This window comes from Dipodomys merriami, unplaced genomic scaffold (assembly GCF_024711535.1).
Source record: "Dipodomys merriami isolate MVZ:Mamm:240054 unplaced genomic scaffold, mDipMer1.0.p SCAF_81, whole genome shotgun sequence".
Taxonomy (NCBI): Eukaryota; Metazoa; Chordata; class Mammalia; order Rodentia; family Heteromyidae; genus Dipodomys; species Dipodomys merriami.
Genome location: NW_027206413.1, coordinates 4,560,951 through 4,583,285, shown reverse-complemented (window position 1 = coordinate 4,583,285; position 22,335 = coordinate 4,560,951). Strand labels below are relative to the sequence as shown.

The 22,335-nt window shown below is 34.8% G+C and overlaps 1 protein-coding gene across 10 annotated transcripts in view; it reads right to left on the bottom strand.

Moving 5' to 3' along the window:
- LOC138819711 (casein kinase I) overlaps nt 1-22,335 on the bottom strand; it is an 88,726-nt gene that overhangs the window by 44,114 nt on the left and 22,277 nt on the right. For 9 of the 10 annotated variants that reach the window (XM_070011239.1, XM_070011243.1, XM_070011242.1 and 6 more), the window contains exons 2-4: nt 17,390-17,815; nt 11,735-11,775; nt 7,061-7,130 (exon numbers count right to left, since the gene is read on the bottom strand). In XM_070011239.1, coding sequence (XP_069867340.1) covers nt 7,061-7,130; nt 11,735-11,775; nt 17,390-17,567 — 289 coding nt within the window. In that variant the 5' untranslated portion in view covers nt 17,568-17,815. Of the gene's footprint in view, nt 1-7,060; nt 7,131-11,734; nt 11,776-17,389; nt 17,816-18,145; nt 18,163-22,335 lie in introns of those variants that run through there. The other variant, XM_070011240.1, reaches the window with a different exon arrangement.

Here is a 22,335-nt window from a genome sequence, read left to right as displayed (position 1 = left end):
GAGACCCCAGGCTCGTGCCTTGGCTTTGGCCTGGGGAGACACTCAATAGGGGACCTTGCTAGACCATTTCTGGACTCCAGAGGCAGGGAAACTGTGAACTAATATGGCTTCTTCTTTTAAGATACTATATTAGTATAATTTCATTATGCACCCATACAAGTAAGACAAACCTCAAATATATCTGAGGTCATCTGTACTTGGCTTCCAATAAACTAACATATAAAAGATTACCTACCATATCTACATACTGCTTATGAAGAATTAAGTTACTCCATTAAAAATACCTGTTTTATTTCTGGTTGATTTTTTTCCAGTAACTGTGGAAGAGAAGTAAGGTGTGGTGATACACACCTATAATCCTAGCATTAGGAAGGCTGAGGCAAGTAAATCTCAGATTTCAGGCCAAGTAGAATCAGTTAATTCTATCGAAATGAATTTCAGGAATTGGAAATGTAGTTTATTTGCGTGTTTGTTCTTTCCCCTGCTGTTGATGGTGAGGATAGCATTGTCTGTTTTTGCTTTTTTGTATATTTTGTTTGTTTCTTGGGTTTTTTTGTCTTGTCCTTTATCTATCTTTGAGAGGAAGGAGAGCTACAGAAACGGAGAAACAAAGGGCAAATAAATGCAGCAGTGGTACTCAGTAGACACTGCTGAAAATGAACTACACAACATGTAGGAAGGGGTGGGAAGGAAAAACAGAGAGAGAGAAGGAAGGAGTAACAGTGCCCAAAAAGAACTCATTACTGGCTTATGAAATGGTAGCACCTCTCTGTGCACATCACTTAATTTTAAAAAACAATTTAAGTGTGGCAGGGAATCCTTTATTTATTTTTTTGCCGGTTCTTGAGTTTGAACTCAGAGCCTGGGCACTGTCCCTGAGCATCTCTGTGCTCAAGATTAGCACTCTACCACTTGAGCCATAGCGTCACTTCCGGCTTTTTCTGTTTATATGGTACTGAGGAATAGAACCCAGGGCGTCAGGCATGCTAGGCAAGCGCTCTACCACTAAGCCACATTCCCAGCCCAGGGAATCCTTTTAAACTATGATTTTTATAATCTTTAAATAGTTGTACAAAGGAGTTGCCACTAGTTTATGAATACAATACATTTCAATCAACGTCACCTCTTTCAACCTTCTCTCCTATCCCTCCCAATCCCACTGTTTCCCTCAGCTCTCTTTCTTTTGCAGGATTTGCTCTGAATTTTATGACTACATTCTCCCCTTCTTCATCTGCTCCCTTTGAGCCCGCCCCTTTTCAAGTACCTGTTTCCTGGTGTTTATTTTGTGGGACTGTGAGTCCTTTTAAGGAATTACACCTTTTGAGTTGTCCCCCAAATCTACATTATTTCAGCTAATACACTGGGAATCTTTCCAAAATAAATCTTACCGTTCTTTCTAATAAAGAATTTTAGAAATTTCTTGCTGGTTGTTGATTGAAGACGATTAAAAAACACTGAACTGTATGCCTAGTGTGACCCCCAATATTCACCAGTTTAGCTGTGTGACTAGTTGCCATTCATTCAACCTTGTGAGTATTGGATATGTCCAATAATTGTTACATGTGAATATTAGTGAGAGAGCAAATCATGGTAGCAGGGGGAGAGGGCAGGAAAGGTAGTATAAAAATGACAGGGGAAAAGAAACAAGTTCAAGCTGCATATACGAGCCTCTCTTTAGAAGCAAGATTCTGATATATATATATTTATTTATTTATATACATGTCTCTCATATATATGTCAAGGTTGACTACAAACACACAAACACACACATATACACACTCAGCATACCTGTGTGCCCCATTTTCCCTTAACACTAGAAATCACTACCTTGGTGTAAGCCATGCCTGCAGTGCCACTGTTATCAAACACATCCTGGCCACAATTAAGCTTCTTTTTTGGGGGGGGGGGGGGGTGGTCCAGTCGTGGGGCCTGAACTCTGGGCCTGGGCGCTGTTCCTCAGCTCTTCAGCTCAAGGCTAGCACTCTACCACTTGAGCCACAGTGCCACTTCCGGCTTTTTTCTTTTTGCTTATGTGGTGCTGAGAAATCGAACCCAGGGCCTCAGGCATTCAAGGCAAGTGCTCTACCACTGAGCCACCTTCCCAGCCCCATACAATTAAGCTTCTTAAACAGCTCTGGGCCACCAGGATTTTCAACAGCTCGCAGATACTATGAGTTTCTTAAACTGCTATTCCTTTTCCTCAATACTGCTGAAAGTTATTTATTGTTATGTTCTTAATTTAACAACTTCCAAACTCTTAATAACTCATTTCCATTCTTTAAGTAGTTGGCTCTGATCTGTAGGGTACAAGAAAACTAGATCATCAAAGCTTATAAAAACTATGTATCAGATGTAAAAATAAACAGGTTTTGAAGTTCTTTAATAAGAGGATTGTCAAAGGACTTCTGTACTTCCTGTGACTCATTACCTACATTCCAAATAAAGCTGTGGAGAAATTAGCTCTAAATAAAATAGCAATAAATTTTAGTTTACTTAATGACTGGATTTTTTCCAAAAGTTTCTAAAATGAAAAACTACTTAAGAAATCTCATTGTAAGCATACGTATGTGTATGTGTGTGTTTGAATGTTTTGTTGATTATTCTGTGTTTTTCTTGTGTGTTTTGGATTCTAAGGTAAACCATTAGGATATTTTTTTAAATATGGCTACTAACTCTACATTAACAGAAATTATATCATGATCCATTTCATAATTCTGTTCTAGACACTATGGACATGTAATATCACAGTAGTCTGGATGTTAAAGGTATTTGAGAATCTGGTTATTTATACCAAAAGAGCCAATAAAGCCATTTTTTGCAAAATATGTAAAACACTATCACTTTTCTTGCCTTGTCTTAATAGTGAAAGTAAAGTTCATCCAGAGACTCTGAAGGTTTATAATGGGAGTTGTTGCTACACAATAAATGTTAAACATTAAGTGCTGACATGACAGTAGGTGTAAAGTTACAGACTTACAAATAGTAGCAGTCAACAAGTTAAGCCCAAATAAAAGAAATCAAGTCATTCCAGTGGAGGGAAAAATAGTCCCAGAAAGGACTTGTCTGAGGCACAAACTTACAAATCTTTCTTAAAATGTGCTACATTATATTTTTTAACAAATTCATTATCTTTAAGTTGTGAAGGAATACCAATTAAACATGTGTTTAATACATCTATGAAATTAATGAGTTAAATTTTGAATTATGAATGAAATTATGAACTGATGAAACTAATTCAAGTAAAGTTTCTTATATATATATAAAATATTGGGTTAATGCCATGAGCCTATCTTTCTTTGGATACTGATGGTTGTGGACAGCAGAATTTTACAGTCAGAAAGTCTTATAGAACACTTCATTTTTCACTATTTCCATGAACTGCGAAAGTCTCATCAATGATTTTTCCCTCCTACCTCTATCTCGCTAAAATCAGATATTAAACATATGCCCAATCACAAGAAAGTAATTATAAAACTAAGAGGTACAAAATTTTTAAGTTTTATTATTTATTCAGAAATGAAATAAACTCAAGTTAATGTAACTGATATGCCTGCATATGAATGCATCATGTTTTAAAACTTAAAATGGCAGAAGTGTGAGAAATGTGGAGATTTTACATCATAACTTCATATCTAATGAAAGACAGGTTTATTTTTCTATTTAAGAATTAATCATTTCCTACTGCAGTGCAGAGCTCATGTGCCAAGCAAACATAAGGCCCCATGTACATATATACATTCATACACATGTACACATGTCCAGAAATGAATTTTCCACATCAAATGGTAGGTCTTTGTTTAGCTTTTAGTGAAACTACCATCAGTTTTCCATGGTGTCTGCACTATTTTACAAATCCACCAGCAAGTTTAGGGTTCAAATCTCCCCACATCCACACTAACACTTGTTATTTTCTATTTTTCAATTTGTTATATAAACAGCGATATCAATGACATATTTTTAAAACTATGAACAAGATGTTATTTAAATGAAGCTTAATATACTATACAAGAATTAAGTTTAAATTACTTGAAATGACTCATCTATGCTTAAGAAAATCTAAAAATATAACCATTTCTTGACTCAATTCCAAAATGAAAGTGTTCCAAAGATACTACTTCTCCCCAAAACAATGGAGTACTCTAGTTTTTAATAGAAGTCTCACATGGATATTCAAAAGTGTTTTTAATACACAGTTTACTTGTAAAAAGAAGACAAAAATATAAAAATTCATGATTCATAAAATACACAACAAAAAGACCACATTTGTTAAGACTTTCAGAGTCATTGTGATGAGCTTCAGGCAAAGTTCTTCATGTTCTAATCCATATAAATGATACTGTAACTCAGGAGAGGAGGGAAGCATCTTACATATTTAAATACTGCTCTGTAAATATGGGAGCATCTGCACTGTCTCTCAAGTGCTAAAAGATGTGCAGCTATGTTTCACTTTCATATCAGTATCTCTAATATAATTTTTATTTTTTTTTATTTTTTTTCCGGTCATGGGGCCTGAACTCTAGGCCTCGGCGCTGTCCCTCAGCTCTTCAGCTCAAGGCTAGCGCTCTACCACTTGAGTCACAGCGCCACTTCCAGCTTTTTTCTTTTTGCTTATGTGGTGCTGAGGAATCAAACCCAGGGCCCCATGGATGCAAGGCAAGCGCTCTACCACTGAGCCACCTTCCCAGCCCTCTAATATAATTTTTAAAATTAAAGCTTTTAAAAAGTTAAAATGGTAAAAGTGTGCTTTTGTAATTCAATATAATGACTTATTAAAGCCTAAAACAATAACTACATCCATTCTTTAGTAGAGAGAGCTGTTGTATTTAACTTCTCTGCATTCTATCTCCCCTGCTCTCCTTCTAACACCTCTTTCACAGCAGACAACCAAGCCCTGCTCTGGATGCTCAGTCCCTGTGATTCTGGCTCCTCCTGGGATGCTCAAATGACCTAGCTTTGGGAAATCAAATTCACTGTGATTAAATCAAAGGAAAGCAAAGGGCCAAATAGGAAACAGAAAAGTTCAGTCTTATTTTGCTGATCAATTCTTAAAAGAAATATTACTAGCCTAGACTAAAAATGATGAATTATTTACTATCAAGGACTAACCAGAGAATGACCTACATACACATACCAAGTGAAGCAGAACACAGAGACTCAAGACATTGAGGAAAACATCTGAAACCCTCGATACAGGAATATCCTATATTTCAGGTTGCTTTCTTTAATTTTTAGTAGATGAATCAACTCCTTTTCTTTCCTACATAGCTTACTTGTTAAACATAAATGGTTTGGTTTCACATACAATTAATTTTATCTCCATAACTTAAAAAAAAGTTATCAATGATAATTTCTGTAACACAGAGGCCTCGCTAATATTTGAATCTGGATTGTCTCCCAAAGGTCCACTGTTATGGTCCCCGGCTTATTGCACTGCTAAAAGATAACAGAGCCTTTATGGTTATGAGCTGGGACAAATAATTATGCCATTGAGAATGTGCCTTTGAAGTGGATACTGGAATCCTGTCTCTTTGTTTCCCAGATGCTATGAGGTGAACAGATTTCCCCCACTACTCACAATATATTTTTGCCATAATATAGTGCTTCACCATAGACCCAACACAATGCAATTGGCAGTTACAGATAGAAATCTACAAAATCATGAGCCAAGGAAATCTCCCTTAAAAAATGATTATCTCAATACCTTGCCACAGCCAAGTCAATGAACACAAGTGTTTATATCAGATTTAAATATGTATTCTAAGCTTATAGGGATAAATGAATTAATATGAAATTGCAAATTTATTATCACCACAATGATGATTCATTTGTTTAGTATGTTCCTAGGGAAAAATGTAGAATCTCTACTAAATGAAACTAGAACATATATATGCTTACAAAAAGATACATGAATAGATGGATGGAGGTACAGCCCAAGTAGAATATAAGCCTACCAAGCTTAAGGCCATGAGTCTAAACCCTAGTACTACTAAAAAAAGATATAGGAATAAATTCCAATTTATTAAATCTGTATACACAAACTTTGTGCCTTATCTATATATGGGAAACTATACAAGTAAAATTAGTTTAAAAAGTACTCAAAAGTAGAGTATGTGAAGCTTTAATATGGGAGGTATAAAATTCAACAAAAATTTTTTCCATCAACTGTTTTCCAATGGTTTAAAATATCCATTCTCATTTAAATTTAGAGTTATATAAAATATATACCTGTATTAGTTTCCTAGGGATCTCCACTCAAGTTACTAAAAATATGGTGGCTTAAAACACTTTTTTTTTTCCTTTCACAGCCTGGAGGCCAGAAGGCTGAAATCAAGTTTCAGTAAACTGAAATCAAGGTAGTATTTAATAAGTAAGGCCACAAACCTTTTATTAGCAATAGGAGGAAAACCTGGAGACTTCTTCCTGGACCAATAAAATCATGAAAGCATTTCTTGGCTTACTGATACAATGCTGTTCCATTCTAGTCTCTGCCTCATGGTCACAACGCCTTCTTCTTTCCTATGAATGGCACATGACCCTCTGCCTCTTTCCTATACGGATATCTGTGATTGCATTTGGGTCTCCCCAGAAAGAATACTCTTGTCATCACATTGTCATCACAAACATTTACCACACGGTAACATTAACAAGTTCCAAAGAGTAGCATGTGATTATCTTCTATATGACTATTAGTCAAATCACCACAATTGGAAAGCTATAATATTCCTTAAAAAATTAAGAATATAGAAGTTATATGCATCTTACATTCTTAAGCATTTTTCCATAATATTCTCTACTAATATTAGCACCACCATAAAAAGCTCCAAATTTGTTATAGTTTAAGACTACAGTAAGAGGGCTTAGGGGTGTAACACTGGCTTGAGGCCAAGAGTTCAAACCCAGTAACACAAAAAACCCTTTTTAAAAAAGACATGGTAAGACAAGTTCTCATAAGCACAGTGACAAGAAACCACTCAATCAATTTTAAAAATTATTCCTTGAAACCAAAGATTATTGCCATGACAATTTATTTAATTCAAACTTTAAGAATAGAAAGCTTTACCTCCAGATCCTAACTGTTTGTAGAATCTGTATTCCAAATGCAGCTGTGGTGCTCTGGATTTCATGGGCTCCTAGTCAAACAACAAAAAAGCAAAAGCATTTAAGTTACTAAAAATCACTAGGCCCCAATTCCAAATGTTACAAATTTTAGTATCTGCTCTTATATAATATTCAATTAGGCATCTTTGTCTTCCTAAGAGTAGATCCATGTACAAAACAAACTTGCGCTAAAATGGGGTAATACAAGAAATGTAAGAAAGAACAAATAGACAAGATAACAAAGTAACCAACGGAATTCTTAAAAATAATAAGAACTACAATAGCTAAATTAAAAATTCAGATTCATAGCTGACCAATCCAACAAAGGAGACACTGGAAAGTGAAAGGTAAACACAAAATTAGAATAGAATGCTAAAGGAAAGAAAAAAACAGAAAACACATTTGTCAGGAGGGGAGGAGAAAAAAGAATGAACACAGGTGATATATGAAGAAATAATTACTATAATAACTCAAGAACTGAGGATAATAAACCACAAAGACAGGAAAAATAGAAACTCCAAATGGAATAACTAAAAAAAGCAATTACACCAAGACACATCTTAATGATATTACAATCAATGAGACAAGAAATAATTAAATCCTCATTGGAAACTTAAATATTAAAATTATAATTAAAATAATCAGCATAGTTCTTGAGAGACAAGCTAGTTAAGAGCACAGTATTTAAGAACATACATTAAACCAGATTATGCTGAGTTTGAATTCTCAATCTTCTACTTAGTAGTTGTGAGACTTTGGGCAAGTTATTTAACCTTTGTATACTTTTCTGTTCCCTCATCTTAGTAAGTTGAAACTTTATCTTCCTCATAATTCCATAATCCCTGTGATTCTTATTAACTATCTACAAGTGCATAGCCTTGATATAAAAAAACTGTCCACTTATATAATCATGTGAAACTAAACATTTATCTCTCGGAAAAAAAATGATGAAACTAGATCTAAGTTTAGTCATCCAAAGTTGATTCCAGTATGTCACTAGCAATAAAATTTTATTATTATACCACCATATGACAAAAGTCACCTTGCCACAGATGGTTATTTTTATTACCAATAAAGGAGTGGTTATTATGTAAGTGCAAACAACAAAATGTGAAGGTAATAACCAAGGCCAGATTAATAAATTACCTGGAAACAAACTATCAATCTGAAACAGAGTAACATCAGAGCAATGTAAAAACTTTAATCAAGTAACAGAGTTGAGAGTAGTCACTGTAAGTTTCTCTTTCAATATCATACATTATTTAATGCTTTTATTTTTCACAAGTGCCACAATCAGATATGTTTGAAAATACATTCACAATATTTTCAAAGTATTACTTTTATGGCCAGTTCTGAACAAAATTATATATTATTTGTTGCAGTAAGATGAAATAGATAAAACTAAAAAAAAACCTTTAAAAATGCAAAATAGCAAACGAAGTACCAAAATGTAGATAATATTGTATTGTTCCAATATAATTTTGGATGAATTTGAGGAGACTATGACTATCTATCATAAGTCAACTCCAAATACTAATGAAGACATAGATCTAAAAATATTGTTACTCCAATATAATTTCTACATGTAATGCTGATCATTGTAGTTTTTTTTAAAAGATTAGAGCAAAGTAAGAATGTCTAAAAAATGCAGGAAGAAAAATATAATTAAAAGGAAAAATAATAAACAATAAATAATAATTACCAAGCGGAGAGGCCAATGATAATGATACAGCTAAAAAAAAAAAAATCTAGCTAAAAACCTAGCTAGGCACAATGGCACAAGCCTGTAACCCTGGCTACTTGAGAGGCAGAGATCAGGAAGATGGGAGTTTGAGATGGTAAAAGGTTGTGAGAATCCATCTCAATCAATGACTTAGACCCTAAGGCACGCACCTATTATCCTAAGCTATAGAGGAAGCACAATGACAGACATAGTGGTCTTTGTCAAAAGATCACCCAAGCAGGAGGACTGCGGCCCAAGCCGGCCCTGGCAAAACTCAAAATCCTACTTCAAAATAACCAAGGAAGCTGGATGCTGGTGGCTCATGCCTGTAATCCTAGCTACCCAGGAGGCTGAGATGTGTGAGGACTGCAGTTCAAAGCCAGCCCAGGCAGGAAAGTCTGTGAGACTTAACCATCAGAAAACCGGAAATGGAGCTGTGGCTCAAAGTGGTAGAATGCTACCTTTGAGCAGAAAAGCTCAGGGACAGAGCCCTAGCCCTGACTTTAAGCCTCACGAATAACAAAACAAAGAAAGTTGCCAGGCACCAGTGAGTGGCTTATGACTGAAATCATAGCTACTCAGGAGGCTCGATATGTAAGATTGTAGTTCAAATCCAGCCCAGGCAGAAAAGATCATGAGATTCTTATCTCCAACTACCTACCAGAAACCCAAAGTGGAGCTGTGGCTCAAGTAGTAGAGTGCCAGCCTTTAGCAAAAATACTAAGTGATAGCACTCAAGACTCTAGTTCAAGCATCATTACTCGCACCAGAAACAAGAAAAGAAAAAGAAAAAAGTAAGGAGTGAATTGGCAGAACACCTGTCTAATAAGCCAAAGTCTCTGAGCTCAATCCCAAGTATCTCACCTCCCCCCCCCCCCGCCCCCCGGGCAAAAGAAGGATGTATGTGTATAAAGACAGGAAGATAATATGATAAATATTTACTAGGGCATCATCAGTGCAGACAGGATAAACCAGTTCAAAATCTGTTAAGAACAGGACCTAAAAGTCACCACTCAATAACAGAGAGACGGTAAGCTCAGCCTAGAGCAGTAGCTCCTGCTTTGACACAATGACTTATCTATCTTGGCCTATTAGATAAACCCCTGACATGCAGGCTCTCTTCCAGGAGCAGAGCTGCCGCACCAATAATCATGCTTCTGACTGTGCTCACCACCCCAACCCCAATGCCAAAACTCATCCAGCTCAAGTCCACTAGCCTACAACAGGGAACAAAGAAGGCCAAAAATCAGCCACACCCGTATAAATACTCAAGTACGGTTCTTGCACTGCGTCACAGGTCTCCCACTGTGAATCATGTGCACACTCATGAGGACACAATTTTAATTTGGTTTTCTATACAGCCTATACACTATTTATACTAAGTTAGGCATTTTGGATTTGTAATAGTAAAATATTTCACTAAAAATTAGAAATCAACCCTTTCCTTAACATTTAGATCTCGAGAGCTTGTGTGAACCGATTCTCATTACTGACTAGTGTGACTCCAACTCTAAGAAAGTGATGCTGGGTGCTAATGGCTAGTGCCTATGATCCTAGCTACTCAGGAGGCTACGATCTGAAGATCATGGGTCAAAGCCAGCCTAGACAGAAAAGTCCCAGTGAGACTCTTAGTTCCAATTAACCCCTCAAAAACAAGAAGTGGAGCTGTGGCTCAAATAGTAGAGTGCTAGCCTTGAGCTAAAGAGCTCAGGGACAGCACCCAGACCCGGAGTTCAAGCCCCACAACTGCCCCAAAAAGAAAAAAAAAAAATAGTGACAAACTTAGTGACAACAAACTACCCCAATGTATATCTCATAAATCATCTATGTAAACGGTGTATCAGCCAGTTTCTCCTGATGGCTTATACCATAAACCTACTGGGCATCTTTATTTCCAAGTAAAAAATAAACTATTTGCTAAAAATAAACTATTTGCTAAAGTCAAAGTCAACACATACACAGAGAGATCCTTTTAAGTTTTTCTGATTCCTCCCACCTGCCTCTTTCCTAAGTACCTGCCTCTCTCCTTTGTATCATTAATTTCACATCACCCTGCTATCACAGATCAAGAAACATAAAGCTGGGAAAATGAAGCTAAACCTTTGGGAATCCAGGCTAACAAGCCTGTAGAAAAGCCACAATAAAGTTTGCCTTACAGAAACAATTCCTAGGTCTAAATTCTTGCAAAAGAGATCTCTCTACTTATATTGGACACTTTTAGAATTTCAGAAAAAGTGCATGGGTATTTGCTTTCCCACTACCTCACACTCACATCAAACATTTGTGAAACTCTAAAAGCCAAGCAGTTAAGTTTTTGATATTCATGAACCAATACAAAAAATTTCAGAAACTACTTTAAAGTATGTGTTCAAAGAATCCAGAACACAAAACACATTTTGTCTCAACACTTGAATCCAAAAGAAAAATCCTGGGAATTTTCATCTACTTAAAATTTTTAACTAAATTAAAAATAGCAATAATATTCACTATTCAGTTCTTTGGTTATGCCAAAGTAAAGGACAGCTTTTGTGGCAAAGAAACACACTGGTATCTCACACATTATCATGAACTTGACAGGAATTAGGATATTAAGGACCTCAAAAAATTCAGTCACACTTTACAACTTTGGTGGGGGGAGTAAGGGAGGGGAGGATTTGGTGGGGGGGGGGTGGGGAGAGGATGGGAAGGGATGGGAAAGGGAAACAAAGGAGGAGGCTACAATGCTTGATAAGAAATGTACTCATTATCTTGCCCATGTAATTGTAACCCCTCTGTACAGTATTTTCACATAAAAAAATGAAAAAAATTGTCACACATCATTTTTCCTTTTCAAATAAACTTCCCAAATATAAATATGAAATTTAAATTAAAATGTAATTTAATAAAAATTAAGAATGAGAAACATGAACTTACCAGTTTAATTGCCACATATTCATTTGTATATAAATTTTTCCCTTGAAAAAGAAAGAAAAAATCAGATTTTGCTAATCATTTATAATTTAATTATATAAACTGTACTGTTAAAAAACTATACAATACATTTGAGTGAAGCAAAAGTCTTTACTCAATGAAGCAAAAGGTAATATTTAAATTGATATGCTTAGTATTTCATCTCCAGAGTAGAAAGTAATACTAGTAAATCTCACTCACAAAAATAAAAAGATTCTGGTTTTTGGAATACTACGTACAATTTAGAAAATAATCTACAGTTAGGTGAATGCTAAATTTTAAAACTCCAAAATAAAAGCAGAAATTTCAAATTCCCCTCCTAATCACTCATTTTAAATCCTTCATTATTACGGGATATGGTCTTATTAGGGCTCATTTAATCTAGAAATGTATCAGATATGTAAGTAAAGATTTGGAATCTTTTATACATGCAAGGAAAAAAGTATTCAAAATATGGCTCTAGAAAACTAGGTTAACAAGTTTGAGAAAAAAAGGGTACTAACACATTACCTTACGATCAAATTATTTCCATGAAACATTTAAACTCCTAAATGTTGAGGAGACTGTTACGTACAAAGAAGAGTGACAAATCAAGATAGATTTAACATCATTATACTTCAAAAATTTAAAAAATTTACAGCAAATTTTAGCAGTGTCTATAATCAAGAAAATTCCAGTGGTATCTATAACATTAGGAGACTATTGTAGAATTTTGGAGGCGATTAGCATATAGAAATAGCTAAACTAATGTGTACTTTTACAATTACATTTAAAAGAATTGAATAAAAGAAATATTACAAGGTGATTTCCAAATATCCAATATTTTCAATTAGTATAAGTTAGTTTTGTCATGAAGAACATAGAAAAGTGATAGATTGGGAGAGGGGGGGAGAGATTGTATTTTGTTTTAAACTGTGAGAGTACCTCGTCAAGAATCACACGCGCCTACGGAACACCAGCCATGGATACAATGCTTTTCTACAAAATACCCTTTAACCTCCTTTCATACAGCAATTGATAAATAGCAGAATTTCATTCAGATCAGCAAAGTTTTGTCCATATATATGTGTCACCTGATACCTCTCCACAGCAGTGTTTATTCATGCAAATTACTAGTTACATGACTTTATGCCCTTATGTATAACAATGAGTAAAAACTATTAAGAAAAAAACGTAATATTCATGCTAAGTAGCTTAAGTCTCATAGATTCAATGTATTTAGCACAAAGATGAATCAAGAGAAATGCTAAATGTGATGAACATTAAGCTCAATGCAGATGCTTATTAAACCTATATTAAATTTAATATTACACAGTATTTTTAGGCAATTAACTCAGCAGTAGTAAGATGTCTATATATCCATTTTCAAGAATTCAGTATATATGAAAACTTACATTTATCTAATATGCTTAAATGAATAATGAAGAACTGGGTTACTGGTATCTAACAAAAGAGCAGTTCTGATTTCAAGTTAAAAGATGAAAAATAGGCACTTTACAAGGCTGTCACTTCTTTATAACTATTTTGTATATAGTATTTATTTATAAATAGGAAAAAAGTCACAAGTTTGCTATAGATCCCATAGAACCAAAACATACCAATACTTTCAAAAGTTTTATTTTCATTGGCATATGTGGTTGGACGTCTAGATTTTCAGTGTCGGGAAAAGACACTAAATCCTAAAGGCATCATATTTAAATAAAAATAAAAAGGTTTTGCTGAAGCTTGGAGGTTACAGTTATAAACATGGACTAAGATCAGAGAATAATGCAAATACATTTTTGTCATCTAACACAGACACAGTTCCAGTTTTAAATAAAATTTATTATATATTATTGTATACACAAAAAACACATGATGCACAAAGTATACATTTGTGTGGATGGTATGAGTAAGAAGGGACTGTGGGTGTGAAAGAAGTCTCCAAGGAAAATGGTGATAGAAAATTGGTGTTGTAATTCAATTTCAAAGGAAATTGCCAATATATACTAAATATGTTTGCAGCAGGGATAAGCAACCCACCAATATCCCTTTTCCTCCTTTCATAACAACAGAATGCCCACGTTTGAAAATGGCTACCAGACCATAATTTCCCAGCGTCATTTTCAGCTGACTGTGGCCATGTGACAACTAAGTTATGCATATCAGTGAACAAGAAGTATGTCACCTCTCACTCCCAGGAATCCATGTGTGCATTTGTGGCTCTTTTTGTTCATCTGGCTGACTTGTTGGAAGGAGTACTGAAGAAAGAGCACATTGCACAAAGACAGGGAAGGCACATATGAAGGATGCACAAGTACACTGACAGCCTGGGTGTGTGTGCACTGGCACTCTCCCGTTCTCCCTCTCCCTCTCTCCCTCTCTCTCCCTCTCCCTCTCCCTCTCCCTCTCCCTCTCCCTCTCCCTCTCCCTCTCCCTCTCCCTCTCCCTCTCCCTCTCCCTCTCCCTCTCTCTCTCTCTCTCTCTCTCTCTCTGCTTGAAACCACTGTATTTTGGGAATGTGTTTTTTGTCCTAGACTTAGCTAGAAACAGTAGAAAAATAAACATAATAATGAATTCACCTAATCTGTATATGTAGTTGATATATAAGACCTACAGAATTTTCAATCAAACAATTCTCAAACACAAACACTTAAATAAAGAGAGTTTTGAACTATGTCGTATAAGAAGCCAAAAAAAAAAAAAAAGTAACAGGAAGGGGTTTAACGGAAACTTCTGTAGAAAAATTATGTCAAGAAGTTAATAGTGGGCTGGGAAGATGGCTCAGTGGTAGAGCGTTTGCCTTGCATGCATGAGGCCCTGGGTTCGATTCCTCAGCACCACATAAGCAAAAAGAAAAAAGCCGGAAGTGGCGCTGTGGCTCAAGTGGTAGAGCGCTAGCCTTGAGCTGAAGAGCTGAGGGACAGCACCCAGGCCCAGAGTTCAGGCCCACGACCGGACAAAAAAAAAAAAAAAAGAAGTTAATAGTATCTTGTTTCAGATATAGTAATTCATAATAAATAGCACAGGAAAACACAGTTTATTATACTCAAAAAATGATACTGTTTTTGCTGGATTTTTCTTGAGGGTGTGTGGGGGAGGGGGGCGAGATGGGGCTTGAACTCAGGGCCTGGGTGTTATCCCTTAGCATTTGCGCTCAAGGCCAGCTAGCACTCTACCACTTTGAGCCATAGCACCATTTCCGGTTTTCTGAGAGTTAATTGGATATAAGATGCTCACTGACTTTCCTGCCCAGGCTGGCTCTGAATCATGATCTCCACATCTCAGCCTCCTGAGTAGCTAGGATTACAGGCTTGAGCTACCTGCAGGCCCAGCTGGTTTATCCTCTTTTGTCACTGTTATTTATTTCTGTAGACTTTGCCTTGTATATGTTTATATGATTTTGGGAGACGAAAAGGAAGCACAGTAAAGGTAGGACAAATGGAACCAATTGAGCAGTGATACTCACTAAACACTATGTTAGAAATTAAGGATACAACTTTCGGAGGCAGGGAGTTAGGAGGGAAAAAATGGAGAAAATAAGGGAGGGGGGTAGGACTGTTCAAACAAAAAATGTACACATTACCAGACTTATGTAACTGTAACCTCTCCGTACATCACCTTTACAATAAAATTTAAATTAAAAAGAAAAAAATGATTTGAAAGAAAATATTTTAAAAATCCAAACCAACTTTCACAGCATTACAAATTGTTTAGCCAGCTATAGAAAGAATAATTCATCTTCCAAACAGAGAAATTATCTGGAGTCTTGACAGAAGGGGTAAAATGCCTTCTTTAGTAGTCTTTGAATAAGAAAGAATAAGTTGATTTAGTTCTGCATGTATATATGTTTAATATACATCATATATATGCTATGTATATAAATATATAGAATACATAAACATATATACAATGTGTTCTAAACATACATAAAACACACATATTTGATACAGATACTACATTTAAATAAATTTATATAAATATCACACAGGTATATATAATATGATTTAATTAGATTAGAAGTTCTAAGAAGCTACCTTTTTTATATGACTACTTATTCAAAGATTGTAAAAGAGTGTTTTATGCTTTAGGAATAAACTATAATTTCTGGCTCATACAGTTTTTCCTACTGTCCTGGTTAAAACAGTCCACTAGATTTATTTTGTATGAATACATACACATATAATATATATAATGTACATGTATGTATATATGTTTGTGTATATATACATATATATGCATGTTGGTGCATAGTTATTTGAAATAAATCATGCAAAACAAATTTCAAATAGAAATAGCCAAAGTACAGGCAGATATAATGCTGGTTTCTTAAATTATCCTCTAATCTAGGAAGTAGAAATAACTGTAATATGAAGTTGACAAACTTGAGGCCCTGAATGGCTCACTGCATGGCTAAAAGTATACATTCTATATAGATAGGAAACATTTGATATTATTCTCTAGTTTAGTGTCAAGTATTTGCTGGATAGCATCAAAGTTAGACAAAAGTAAATTGTCTGGTTTCTCTAACTCCAAAGTCAAGCAACTTAAAAATGCCAAACTATCAGATTCAGTATCTTTTAAGGAAAATGCAACACATTTACCTTTAGAAATATTTGTGATTCTATTAAAAGTTTGTCAGACACATCATGAGATAGCTAGGTACAAAGTATGTAATCTTTTATTAGCTTTTATTTGGCTTCATTCAAATATTTAATGTACATTAGCAACAAAAAACTCATAAGAGTCACTACAAATTGTTTTTACAAGATAATGAGAAGAAACAGTTGAGTAGATGAACTCAACTGGAACTGTTTCGAGCAGTAGAGTTGAACCTAAGCTTAACTTTTATTTTAATTTCTTTGTGGTCCACTGGTCAGGACTTTCTTGCCCATCAATTCTGACTCCCCCACCCCACTCCTTCCTGGTTTCTCTTCAAAGGAGACAACTACAATTCTACTATACTAGGTGCTCAAAGACTGAGACTTTATGTTTCTGAATCTGTCTTAAATTGTTTGTTAACATCTGGCAAGTAACTTTCCCTCAACATTCTGAAATGTAGAGTTTTTTTTATTAGATGAATGCTTCCCAAATTTACCTAAATATGATAACCTGAGTCAATACTCTTGAGTCTTTTGTTAAGAAAATATTCCTGAGCCCTTCAACATATTTTTAGGGGAAAGTGAAGAAGATTGGAGAGAAAAATTCAATTACAACAATGTAAATTTCATTAATTTTATGTCATTTCGGTACATTAATGTGAAGTCATATATAGTTTGAAAGTTACTAATTATCTTAAAATATAAGAAAGGTACCTAAATATCATACCTAAAGAACACTGCAAAAGTCCTCATTATTGGCACCTTTTTTTAGCCTTCTCAACCTTTTCAAACTACTTTCTTCTTCTCTCATATTATTAAAAAAAAAAAAAAAGAGAATGGTTAAACTCTAGTAAGTAGACATTACTATGCCAGGTAATTCTCACAAATAAAATACCATGTCAATAAGAAATGCCTAACATCTACCTTCTTTAGAATTACCATAAAAATTAATTGATTAAATGACAATCTTTTTCATTAAAACTTATCTTCCATTTAAAAACATGCTTCTCTTAAAATGGAACAAACAAAATAGTCTTACCTAATCGTAATTCTCCAAAATTGCCACATCCAATTTTTTTTCCAACTCTAAAGTTAGGTCCAACCATTAACACCCCAGATGATGAAGACCCAGTTCCTCGAGTGCCGTGCCCGGACCGGCCACTAGGCCGTGCCATTCTATCATCTGCTCTGTCCTTGTCTTTCTTTTTATTATCCATATCAAGTTTGCGGTACTCCACTTTGAATTCTTTAATCAAGACAAGCACGTTGAAATAGGGTACTGTGAGAATAGGTACATCCCTAGGTAACTCTACCAGATGGGTACTCTTAACATTCAAATTTCAGTCGGTAGTCAATGGGCTGGAGCGTGTTCATCCCATTCGTAAAACTGTTCTCAGTTGTCTTTTCAGCAAAACATGTCTTTGAAAGTATCTTCTCTGTGATATGAGCTGATGTTGATAGAGAGCTGGAACATCAAGAAAAGATGAAGTGAGATGACATAACATGAACTTACACCGTGAATTATTGCTATATTGCTGCAGAATCTTAAATTGGCTATTGCCCTTTAATTCTACACTTTAATGCTAAAAAAAATTAGAAAAACAAAAAGAAAAAATTTAAAAATGTTTTTAAAATAAAATAGTGCTAAAAGGTATTGTGTCATAAAAGAGTAGATACTCACTAACCTAGAATCTTGCAACTTAAAAATCATATCAACTAAATAAATACAAGAAATTCAATAAATAGTTTTTCTATTTTAAGGCAGAAAGATGGAACAGTTGGAAAATCAGAATACCTTATTGAAAGTGTCTTCTTCATGCTCATATGCTTAATAATTTTCAGTCTTTTCAAATAGACATTCTCTTTTGATTTTCATTTATTCAAGTATTTATTCCTATTTATATACAGAAAAGGAATACAAAACTAGTGATTCTTAAATCATTCTTGCTATCTCATTAGGAAAAATTTTCTTAGGTAACATTTGAGTTAGACTTTTTAGAAAAAATGAAATTACACATGGCTAGGACAGGTGAGAAGTATCAACTTTAAAAAATGGGCAAATTATTGCATTTTCTAAATACAGATGAAAACATTAAAGCATGCATAAAAAGTTCAAGGCTTTTGGGAAGAGTCTGAACAGACTCTTCTCTTCTTCACTTCTCAGAATTTCAGCCATATACTCTGCTGTAAATCTGCAACCCTATTCTACATGATCCCTTACATTAGTTTGAACAATATAAATAGGTTTCTTTTCTTTAGTTAAAAAAGCTTTGAGTTCAGTGTGGTGCTCAAGCCTACAACCCCAGAACTCAGGAAGCCAAGGCAGTACAATTCTGAGTTTAAACCAGTCTAGGCTACACAGTAAGATTTGATTTCAAAACAAAACAAAAACATAAAAAAGCTTTAACTTTATTGTAATGTAAAAAAACTAGAATTAATAAAGGATTTATTTGTAATTCTGAAATTGGATTGCTATAAATAGTATATCATTAATTTTTGGTAACTTCCCAAATATGTAATTAGTCCCAATACTCAATTTTCAGTAGAATATTAATTGTACAAAGCATGTATTATAATGTACTCAAACTAAAGTCACTCCCCTCCATTACATTTCTTATCCCTTCTACTCCCTTTTTTAAACAAGTTTTAATGAGTTTTCACATACCCCACTGGCTTTCCTACCCCTCCAACTGGTTCTCCCTCTATGTACACTCCCTATTTTATTCTCATGCTACAGCTGATGCCTCTTGTTTATTTGCTCTGTTCCTGATGTAAAACTACACAAAATCTTTGCTTCTAGATATAATGGGGTATTCTTAAACATTCCCTCCTACTGGTTATGCTGTATAAAAAAGCTTGGCTGAAAAGTTCCTTTAAAAAAAAAAAGTCAATCAACAAATTGAAGACATTCAGCAGTCTCATTCAGAAAACTGAACTGAGACACAAAAACTGCTCAAACCCACAAGAAAAAAAATTTTTTAAGTAATCTTAAAAAAACAAAAGGGAGAACTACCCATGACTATAGAGAAACAGAGCTCCTGACAAAAACAGTGGAGGCGCTAAGATGAATAAAAGGAAGTTTTCAAACAAATGAAAAGAGAAAGTAGACTTTCAACCCATTTCTCCATCCAGTAAAAATTATTCTCTAAATCAGTTGAGGGGCTGAGATATGTAGCTCGGTGGCAGGCACCTGTCTAGCATTCACAAGACTTATGGTTCAATCTGGATCATCACGAAGAAAATGAACACACACACACACACACACACACACACACACACACACACACACACACACACACACACACACACACACACACACACACACACACACACACACACACACACACACACACACACAGAAGGAAAGCCATTAAGATGAAGGAAAGCTGAGAATTAGTCATCAGATGATTTGAACAAGAAATTCTTAAGTTGTCCTTTAACAAATCACAATATCAGAAAGAAATTTGAAACTTCAAGAATAAAGAGTACTTGCAACTGCAAACACATTGGTATTTATTTCCTCTGAAGATCAAGTACTGCTTAATGCATAAGTAACTTCTTAGTGTTACCTATAAAAATTACAAAATATAACATCCAACCTTGAAGAATGTTTGCTAAGAAAGATTACATGCTGAGCTATATAATTTAAGTCTCAAATAAATGAAACATGAGAGTATATCTGACCAAAATGAAATTAGTTGTTAGTAACCATGATAACTAGAAAATTCCCAATGTTTGAAAAAGAAACAAACTTTTAAGTAATTCATGAATTGAAAAAGCAATCACATGGGAAATGGAAATCAATTCTAACAAAGTAACAGTGAGATAGTTAAACTTTTTAGCTTACAGACCAAGGCAGTGCTTAGAGGGAAATTAGGACTTTTAAAAATTTAATCAATGATCTACAACTTCTTTAAGAAGTTAAAGTAAATAAGAAGCAATTTAAAGAAATACTTCAAGTCCATGGACTTATAGAAAAACATGGGTACGAATGGGGGCAGTTATTGGGTCTGAACTCAGAACCCTATACTTGGAATATATGCCACCAGATGTTTTTGCTCTTGTTATTTGTCAAACAGGAGCTCAACCAGGCGGGACAACCAGGACCAGAATCCCACTGATGACTCCGTGTAGATGGAATGACAGTTGTATATAACCACACCCACACACTGACTGGGAGGGGTTCTCTTGAACTTTTGGCCTCAGATAGCCTTGAACCATGATCCTCCCAATCTCAGTCTCCCCAGTAGTTACAATCATAAGCATAAACCACCCCACCTGGCTGAAAATACTGTCTTAATGGGTGGAAAGACTGGTTCTTTAAAAAGAGAAAGGAAGGAAGGAAGGAAGGGAAGAAGGGAAGAAGGGAAGAAGGGAAGAAGGGAGGGAGGGAGGGAGGGAGGGGGGGGGGAAGGAAAGAGAGAGGGAAGGAGGGCAGGAAATACAACTAGTAACTCCTAGCAAAAATGATCAAATATACTACCAATTAACAAAAAAATGAAAAGTACCAAAAAGATCCTTCAAATTTTATTAAAACAATCAAGGATTATTGCTACTAAATTTGTAACTTACATAGACAAATCAATATAAAACAGAGTATCAGTAAGTAAGTACCTATTTTTTAAAAAAAAAAAAATTTATTGTCTGACTGAAGGCTCATGCCTGGCTTGTAATTCTAGCTACTTTGGAGGCAGAGACAGTAAGATCATGTTCTGAGGCCAGCAAGCCAAAGAGGATCTCAAGACATCACCTCAACCAATAGCTGGGGATAGTAGCATGCCTGTTTGTCCAAAGCATGAGAGAAGCGGAGATCAAAAAGATCATGGATTCAGGCCAATCCAGACAGAAAAGTCACAAGACTGTCAGAAGAGAAAGCCCTGGGTTTGGTGGAGATGTTTGTCATCACATGACAGTGGGAAGTGTAAACCGAGGAATGAGGTCCAGTCTGGCCAATGTGGAAAACAGAGTCAATCTGAAAACTAACCAGAGCAAAAACAGCTGCCTTGTGAGTGCAAAACCTTGAGTTAAAACTACTAGGGAAAAAAAATAATTTACTATAAAAAACTTTCCCATAAAGATATTTCATTGCTGAATTAAGGCAATTATTTAGGGGAAAATAAGATTATTTTGATTTGAAAAAAAAACTTTCAGAAACATAGGATAATCAATTTCCTTTGTGAAATCAGCACAACACTAATACATACAAACACCTAATAAAAACAGTACAAGCACAGAAAAGTAAACCAGTACTTTTTATGAACACAGAATTTTCTCATAAAATATAAGAAGTTAAATAATCAGACTTGAATAGGAGAAACATAAATTTAGTATTTTAAACCAGTTCACCAAATTAATATTAAAAAACTCATGATCTCAACAGGTAAGAAATTTAATTAGACCAAATTGGACTCTTTAGTGACTAAAACCTCATAGTAATACAGAAAAAGGGCAGAAAGTTTTAAGATTAATAAATGGGGAAAAATAGTTAATGTGATTCTAAATAATAAAGCCATGAATTATTTTCCCCTCAAAACTGGAAAAGGGGGAAACACTTAAGAACATTCACTATCAGATTTTGTATCCAATAATGTTTTAAAGAACCAGCCAGAAAAGAGACATAAAAATCAGAAACAAAAAGGTAAACCTGTTTTTATTCACAGATGATTATGTATGCATAAAACAATCAAATCCTTAGAAAAATATGTCACTAGGAAAAAATGAATCTACTAAGGAACTACAGCAATCCTGGTCAATATACAACGGTTGAATTGTATATACTAGCGACAAACATGAAAAAATAAAATTGAAGAAAAAACAGAATAGCATTAAAAATATTTTTTTTATTTCAACAAAACATGTTCCACACTAGGTACACTGAAAACACCAAACATCACTGAGAAGAAATCTCAAAGAAATAAATGGATTAGAAAACTAAATGTTCTTAAGATGTCCATTCTCCCAAAACTGATCTACAGGATCAACACA